At 40.2% G+C, this 8,852-nt stretch overlaps 1 protein-coding gene across 1 annotated transcript; it reads left to right on the top strand.

Moving 5' to 3' along the window:
* Positions 1 to 2,279: 2,279 nt before the first annotated feature.
* On the top strand, positions 2,280 to 4,033 carry LOC101276811 (steroid transmembrane transporter SLC22A24-like). Its single transcript, XM_012537078.1, has 3 exons — positions 2,280 to 2,382; positions 2,590 to 2,899; positions 3,925 to 4,033. The coding sequence occupies exons 1-3, from the start codon at positions 2,280 to 2,282 to the stop codon at positions 4,031 to 4,033; spliced, it is 522 nt and encodes a 173-aa protein (XP_012392532.1).
* Positions 4,034 to 8,852: the final 4,819 nt, after the last annotated feature.

Raw genomic sequence — 8,852 nt, 5'->3', positions numbered from 1 at the left:
ACTTAAAAGCTTTTGCACAGCAAAGGAAAACATAAACAACATGAAAAAACAATGCTCAGAATGGGAGAAAATATTTGTAAATGAAGCAAGTGACAAAGAATTAATCTCCAAAATTCACAAGCAGCTCATGCAGCTCAATATCAAAAAAACAAACAACCCAATCCAAAAATGGGCAGAAGATCTAAGTAGACATTTCTCCAAAGAAGATATACAGATTGCCTACAAACACATGAAAGCATGCTCAAAATCACTAATCATTAGAGAAATGGAAATCAAAACTACAATGAGGTATCACATCACTCTGGTCAGAATGGCCATCAGCAAAAAATCCACAAACAGGGGCTTCCCTAGTGGCACAGTGGTTGGGAGTCCACCTGCCGATGCAGGGGACACGGGTTCGTGCCCTGGTCTGGGAAGATCCCACATGCCGCGGAGCAGCTGGGCCCGTGGGCCATGGCCGCTGAACCTGCGCATCTGGAGCCTGTGCTCCGCAACGGGAGAGGCCACAACAGTGAGAGGCCCGCATACCGTAAAAAAAAAAAAAAAAAAAAGAATCATATAGCCCACTGTTCAATGCAGCACCATTTACAATTCCCAGGACATGGAAGCAACCTAAGTGTCCATCGATAGATGATAAAGAAGATGTGGCGCATATATACAATGGAATATTACTCAACCATAAAAAGTAATGACATTCAGTTATTTGTAGTGAGGTGGACGGACCTAGAGACTGTCATACAGAGTGAAGTAAGTCAGAAAGAGAAAAACAAATACCGTATGCTAACACATGTGTATAGAATCTAAAAAAAACGAAAATGGTTCTGAAGAACCTAGGGGCAGGGCAGCAATAAAAACGCAGACATAGAGAATGGACTTGAGGACACGGGTAGGGGGAAGGGTAAGCTGGGACAAAGTGAGAGAGTGGCATGGACATATATACACTACCAAACGTAAAATAGACAGCTAGTGGGAAGCAGCTACATGGCACAGGGAGATCAGCTCGGTACTTTGTGTCCACTTAGAGGGGTGGGATAGGGAAGGTAGGAGGGAGATGCAAGAGGGAGGAGATATGGGGACATATGTATACATATAGCTGATTCACTTTGTTATACAGCAGAAACTAACACACCATTGTAAAGCAATTATACTCCAATAAAGATGTTAAAAAAAAAAAAAAAAGAGGGTCTCAGCTGTAGGAATGATGTGGTTATCAGGGGAGACCACAGAAACCTAGTTCAGCTCCTTTGGGGCAAAAATTCACCCAGGCCAGGGTGTGTAATAGCCCAGGATGCCTCCATCCATCTTTCAGAGTGTCAACCTCTCACCTGAACCTCAAAATAAACTGAATTTTGTGGACTGTGGGGATCACCATCACCATGGTTGTGGAGAACAAGTTGGTGATGTTGAAAAAATCAAAAACTGGGTAATTTTGCCTCTGCATCGCCCAAAAAGAACAGAAAACGATTATTTGTTGGAATGTTGGTTGTGCTTTAGAAAAGGAAACTAAATGACATATAAATGACTGATTCCAAACAGCCAATAAGGAAAGACGAGATGAGATGTTTGGGATCCTGGTGGTTGATCTTTGTGCTTCACTGCTGACCTGCCTTAGGCCCTTAATTTCCACCATGTCTACTCTTTAGAGATGTGAGATCTGTGACCGTGTGGTGCAGGCTGGTCTGTTCTCCAGCTTCTTTGCCTTCTTCTCCCTGGTGAAGATAAAATGCAGAATAAAGCTGATCCTAAAACTGAAAAAAAAAAGATTGTATTTTGTTAATTATTTTAATGTAAATTCAGTGTAAACAATAAAAACACTTGTTTTCTGTTCTTTCCACGGGAAAATCATAAAGCAGTTCACTTCTGTGTGTCTCAAATTCCATTTTCTGGAAGTGACTGAAGACCCTGTATCAGCCTTATTTTAGCTTGTTTAGAGACCATTGTACATGCCAAAGTCCAAATTTGACTTTACAGAAATCACTGAGCCCAAGCACATTCAGAAAGTAAAACTTTAAACAGATTTAATGGTCATCAGAGAGAAGTATCTTTGGTAAATTATTTTCTCTGTGACTTTTCTAAAGAAGAAATACCTCCTGATTCCAAAAGGACTGGGGAAATTGCTTCCACTGCTCTGTTGCAGTAGTGAGGTCACAGGAACCATTGATGAGAAACTGATGTGAGCTCACATAGACGTAGTGTCAATTAGTGAAAGGAAATGTTTTTCTCCCTTTGAAGTTGTAGCTAAAGTCATCCTGACTCTTCGTGAGGATCACCTGTACACAATGGCCTTTGAGGAACTCCTGGATGAATTTGGTGACCTGGGGAACTTCCAGATCCTTCAGCTGGTTTTTTTTTTTTTTTTTGGCGATACGCTGGCCTCTCACTGTTGTGGCCTCTCCCGCTGCGGAGCACAGGCTCCGGACGCGCAGGCTTAGCGGCCATGGCCCACGGGCCCAGCCGCTCCGCGGCATATGGGACCCTCCCGGACCGGGGCACGAACCTGCATCCCTGCATTGGCAGGCGGACTCCCAACCACTGCGCCACCAGGGAAGCCCCTTCAGCTGGTTTTAATTCTTCCTTCTCTCATGATAGTAGTTTGTCATCTACTGTTGGAGAATTTCACTGCAGCCATTCCTGGTCATCACTGCTGGGTCCACATCCTTGATAATGGCACTATCTCTGATAATGACACTGGGACCCTCAGCCCTGATGTCCTCCTGAGAATCTCCATCCCGTTAGATGCTAGCTTGAAACCAGAGAAATGTCATCATTTCCTCCTCCCCCAGTGGCATCTCCTTCACCTGAATGGGACCTTCCCCAACATGACTGACCTGGACACGGAGCCCTGCGTGGGCGGCTGGGTGTATGACCGAAGCTCCTTCTCCTCCACCATCGTGACTGAGGTAAAGGCCCCATTTACCTCTCGTGAGTTCATGTTATGGGTGTTTACAATAGCATAAAATAAACACAGTTCAACTGTTCAATTGCTGAGTAGATAATGCAGCCACCTCTCCTTCATTCTTTTAGGAAAAGTGATTGCTTATCTATTTAATTGCCAAGCACTTATAGCACAATTGATGACAGTGAAATCAACAAACTAGACATGAATTTTACTATCACAAAGCTTTAAATTTAATGTGAAGATTGATGATTGGATAAGTACTTGATATAAATTGTGGGAAATTATTCTTGGTCATTTGCTCTCAACCTAGTTGCAAATTGCAACTATTTGTTAGTTTTTTAAAAAATTCCATGTCCTGGCTACTTGTCTGAGAAACAGATCGGAGTGCATTTCACTCTGGGTGTGAAATCTGGGAATCAGTGTCGAAAAAAAACTTCAGTGGGGCTTCCCTGGTGGTGCAGTGGTTGAGAATCTGCCTGCTAATGCAGGGGACACGGGTTCGAGCCCTGGTCTGGGAGGATACCATATGCCGTGGAGCAACGAGGCCCGTGAGCCACAACTACTGAGCCTGAGCGTCTGGAGCCTGTGCACCGCAACAAGAGAGGCTGCGATAGTAAGAGGCCCACGCACCGCGATGAAGAGTGGCCCGCGCTTGCCACAACTAGAGAAAGCCCTCGCGCAGAAACGAAGATGCAACACAGCAAAAATAAATAAATTAATTAATAAACTCCTACCCCCAACATTTTCAAAAAAAAAAACTTCAGTGTTTTCAATGTGTGCAAATATTGAGGTCTACTGAGGTATGCAGTGCTAAGTGAATGTAAAGATTGGCCCCAAGATAACCTAGGAGAGTTAGCTGGGGAATTCTAGAAAATATATGCTTAAGCTGAGACATGAATGATTCAGATGAGTAGATGTAGTAAAGGAAGCCAGAGGGTGTGTTCACTGAGGGCTATTGGAGTCAGTGCACATCAAGGGATACAAGATGATGTGAAGCTCCTCTGTGCTGGTTTCCTTCTCTTCCGGTGGGACCTCGTATGTGATCGTCAGTCACAGAAACCAGTGGTTCAATCCCGATTCATGGCTGGAATGCTGGTGTGGGGCCTCATATATGGCCATCTCTCAGATGGATGAGTGTCTCTAGCGCACTGCTGCCCTTCCTCTGTGGTGTTTTCACAGTTTATGATTAACTGTTTCATAAAGAAGTCTTTATCGAGCTCCCCCAGTGTACAATTTAAACTGTTGTGGGTTGCCTTGGTTCCCAGGCAGCTATAGATGGAAATGCAGAATTAGACTCATTGTGATAAATGCCATTTTGTTGCCACAGAGCTCTCTGTACTGGAGACAGAAATGACCTCTTTATGAGATCTGGGAACATTTCAGAACAGCATTTAGAGGCAAGTTGCCCTAAACTTCATTTATAAAGATGAGAAGGAGTTGCCAGTGGGAAGTAAAAGGAATGCAGGCCTTTTCCATAGCTTCTATATTAAGTACCTTACAGATTCAGTGAGCTAAATGCTGTGGCTTCCTACATCAGTCATCATGCTGTGGTTACCCCACTGTAATTAGTATTCATTCTATGAAACCTGGTGCTTTGTTATTTGGTACTGAAGTTGAATTAAGACATGTCGTGGCTATAATCTGGATGTTTGATTCTGTAAAAAAAAAAAAAAAAAGCCTCGTTAGAGGTAATACTTGCAAACATGTAAGGTAATTAATCTGTAGACCCCTGCTGTTATAACTTGTGTGTGAGAGGTTTGGGTTATTCTGCGCCTGGCAGTAATTATTTGAAAGTAAGAGGACAACCATGGCAGCCATACATGCAAGTCTCCTGTAGGGGAGGTGAAAGGCTTAAAGTATCCCTTGTTGTCTGTAAGCCTAACAGCATTTAATCCTACAGCTGAAAATTGTGGACTCTGAATGTATCACCTCAGTGTCATTCATAAAAGATTTCAGGGTCAGAGTGCTCATATTGGCCAGTCTTCCAACTGAACCCTTTATGATGATTCACAGTAAAATGCTGATTGATCTCTTTACATGGGCATAGGGTGATAGATATGTGTGGCTGTGTGTGGAAGTGGGTTATGACAGGTGATGAGTGTGGAAACTTAAGGAAAGAAGAGGGAGCCTTATAGCGAAGCTAAAGGTTTTAAACTAAAAAGCTTCTGAACACCATCATGAAAAGGAAAAACAAAGTGGGATTATGTCAAACTAAAAAACTTTGCAAACCAAAGGAAATGATCAACAAAATGAAAAGGAAACCTACAGAATGAGAGAAAATATTTGAAAGTCATATAGCTGATAAAGAGCTACTATCCAAAATTTACAGGGAACTACTACAACCAATGGCAAAAATCCACAAATAACCTGACTTTTTAAATGGGCAAAGGAAATCAATAGGTATTTCTCCAAAGATCACATAGAAATAGTGAACAGGTATATGAAAAGATGCATAACATCTCTAATCATTAGAGAATTACAAATGAAAACAATGAGATGTACCCTTATGCCAGTTCAGAAGGCTAATATATCCAAAACACTGTTTTCAAGACCAATGTCAAGAGGCTTTGTCCTTATCTTTTTTTCCAGGAATTTTACTGTTTCAGGGTATTGTGTAAGTCTAATCCATTTTGAGTGAATTTTTTCAATTGTGTATATAGGGGTCAAACTTCATTCTTCTCTATGTGATTATACAGTTTTTTCAATACTATTACTGAAGACACTGTTATTGGCTTCTTTACCACATATGGTATCTGAAGACTTAATTTCTGGGATCATAAATCTTTTCTATTGGTTTATGGTCTATTTTAATGCCAGTACCATTCTGTTTTATTACTATAGCTTTGTAGTATAGTTTGAAATCAAAAGTGTGATGCTTCTAGCTTGGATCTTCTTTGTGAGGATTGCTTTGACTATTTAGGGTCATTGGTGATTTCACATAAATTTTAGGATAGTTTTTCTATTTCTGTGAAAAATGTCATTAGAATTTTGAAAGAGATTGCACTGAATCTATAGATGGCTTTGCATACTATGGACATTGTAAAAATACTAATTTTTCTAATATGAACTTGGGTCATCTTTCCATTTATTTGTGTCTTACGTTCTTTCATCAAAGTCTTGTTTTCAGTGTCCAGATCTTTCATCTCCTTGGATAAAATTATACTTAATTATTTTATTGTTTCTTATGCTATAGTAAATGGGACTGTTCCTTTCTTTTTTTTTTTTTAACATCTTTACTGGAGTAAAATTGCTTTACAATGGTGTGTTAGTTTCTGCTTTATAACAAAGTGAATCAGTTATACATATACATGTCCCCATATCTCCTCCATCTTTCGTATCCCTCCCTCCCACCCTCCCTATCCCACCCCTCTAGGTGGTCACAAAGCACCAAGCTGATCTCCCTGTGCTATGCAGCTGTTTCCCACTAGCTATCTATTTTACGTTTGGTAGTGTATATATGTCCTTGCCACTCACTCACTTAGTCCCAGCTTACCCGTCCCCCTCCCTGTATCCTCAAGTCGTTTCTCTAGTAGGTCTATGGGGACTGTTGTTTTATCAGCTTTTTCAGAACTTCTTTTTTTTTTTTTTTAAATCTTTATTGGGGTATAATTGCTTTACAATGGTGTGTTAGTTTCTGCTTTATAACAAAGTGAATCAGTTATACATATACATATGTCTCCATATCTCCTCCCTCTTTCATCTCCCTCCCTCCCACCCTCCCTATCCCATCCCTCTAGGTGGTCACAAAGCACCAAGCTGATCTCCCTGTGCTATGTGGCTGCTTCCCACTAGCTATCTATTTTACGTTTGGTAGTGAATATATGTCCATGCCACTCTTTCACTTTGCCCCAGCTTACCTTTCCCCCTCCCCATATCCTCAAGTCCATTCTCTAGTAGGTCTGCATCTTTATTCCCATCTTGCCCCTAGGTTCTTCATGACCATTGTTTTTTTTTTTAGACTCCATATATATGTGTTAACATATGGTATTTTTTTCTCTCGTTCTGACTTACTTCACTCTGTATGACAGTCTCTAGGTCCATCCACCTTACTACAAATAACTTAGTTTCGTTCCTTTTGAGTAATATTCCATTGTATATATGTGCCACATCTTGTTTATCCATTCATCTGTTGATGGAAACTTTGGTTGCTTCCATGTCCTGGCTACTGTAAATAGAGCTGCAATGAACATTTTGGTACATGACTCTTTTTGAATTGTGGTTATCTCAGGGTATATGCTCAGTAGTGGGATTGCTGGGTGGCATGGTAGTTCTATTTTTAGTTTTCTAAGGAATGTCCATACTGTTCTCCATAGTGGCTGTATCAATTTACATTCCCACCAACAGTGCAAGAGGGTTCCCTTTTCTCCACACCCTCTCCAGCATTTATTGTTTCTAGATTTTTTGATGATGGCCATTCTGACTGGTGTGAGATGATATCTCATTGTAGTTTTGATTTGCATTTCTCTAATGATTAATGATGTTGAGCATTCTTTCATGTGTCTGTTGGCAATCTGTGTATCTTCTTTGGAGAAATGTCTATTTAGGTCTTCTGCCCATTTTTGGATTAGGTTGTTTGTTTTTTTAATGTTGAGCTGCATGAGCTGCTTCTAAATTTTGGAGATTAATCCTTTGTCAGTTGCTTCATTTGCAAATATTTTCTCCCATTCTGAGTGTTGTCTTTTCATCTTGTTTATGGTTTCCTTTGTTGTGCAAAAGCTTCTAAGTTTGATTAGGTCCCATTTGTTTATTTTTGTTTTTATTTCCATTTCTCTAGGAGGTGGGCCAAAAAGGATCTTGCTGTGATTTATGTCATAGAGTGTTCTGCCTATGTTTTCCTCCAAGAGTTTGATGGTGTATGGCCTTATATTTAGGTCTTTAATCCATTTTGAGTTTATTTTTGTGTATGGTGTTAGGGAGTGTTCTAATTTCATTCTTTTACATGTAGCTGTCCAGTTTTCCCAGAACGACTTACTGAAGAGGCTGTATTTTCTTCACTGTATATTCTTGCCTCCTTTATCAAAGGTAAGGTGACCATATGTGCGTGGGTTTACCTCTGGGCTTTCTATCCTGTTCCATTGACTATATTTCTGTTTTTGTGCCAGTACCATACTGTCTTGATTACTGTAGCTTTGTAGTATAGTCGGAAGTCAGGGACCATCACTCTGATACCAAAACCAGACAAAGATGTCACAAAGAACGAAAACTACAGGCCAATATCACTGATGAACATAGATGCAAAATTCCTCAACAAAATACTAGCAAACAGAATCCAACAGCACATAAAAGGATCATACACTATGATCAAGTGGGGTTTATCCCAGGAATCCAAGGATTCTTCAATATACACAAATCAATCAATGTGATACACCATATTAACAAACTGAAGGAGAAAAACCATATGATCATCTCAATAGATGCAGAGAAAGCTTTTGACAAAATTCAACATCCATTTATGATAAAAAACCCTCCAGAAAGTAGACTTAGAGGGAACTTTCCTCAACATAATAAAGGCCATATATGACAAACCCACAGCCAACATCGTCCTCAATGGTGAAAAACTGAAACAATTTCCACTAAGATCAGGAACAAGACCAGGTTGCCCACTCTCACCACTACTATTCAACATAGTTTTGGAAATTTTAGCCACAGCAATCAGAGAAGAAAAAGAAAGAAAAGAATACAAATTGGAAAAGAAGTAAAGCTGTCACTATTTGCAGATGACATGATATTATACAAAGAGAATCCTAAAGATGCTACCAGAAAACTACTAGAGCTAATTGATGAATTTGTTAAAGTAGCAGGATACAAAATGAATGCACAGAAATCTCTTGCATTCCTATACACTAATGATGAAAAATCTGAAAGTGAAATTAAGAAAACACTACCATTTACCACTGCAACAAAAAGAATAAAATACCTATGAATAAACCTACCTAAGGAGACAAAAGACCTG

This window comes from Orcinus orca, chromosome 8, assembly GCF_937001465.1.
Source record: "Orcinus orca chromosome 8, mOrcOrc1.1, whole genome shotgun sequence".
Taxonomy (NCBI): domain Eukaryota; kingdom Metazoa; phylum Chordata; class Mammalia; order Artiodactyla; family Delphinidae; genus Orcinus; species Orcinus orca.
This window is presented reverse-complemented; position numbering and strand designations above follow the sequence as displayed.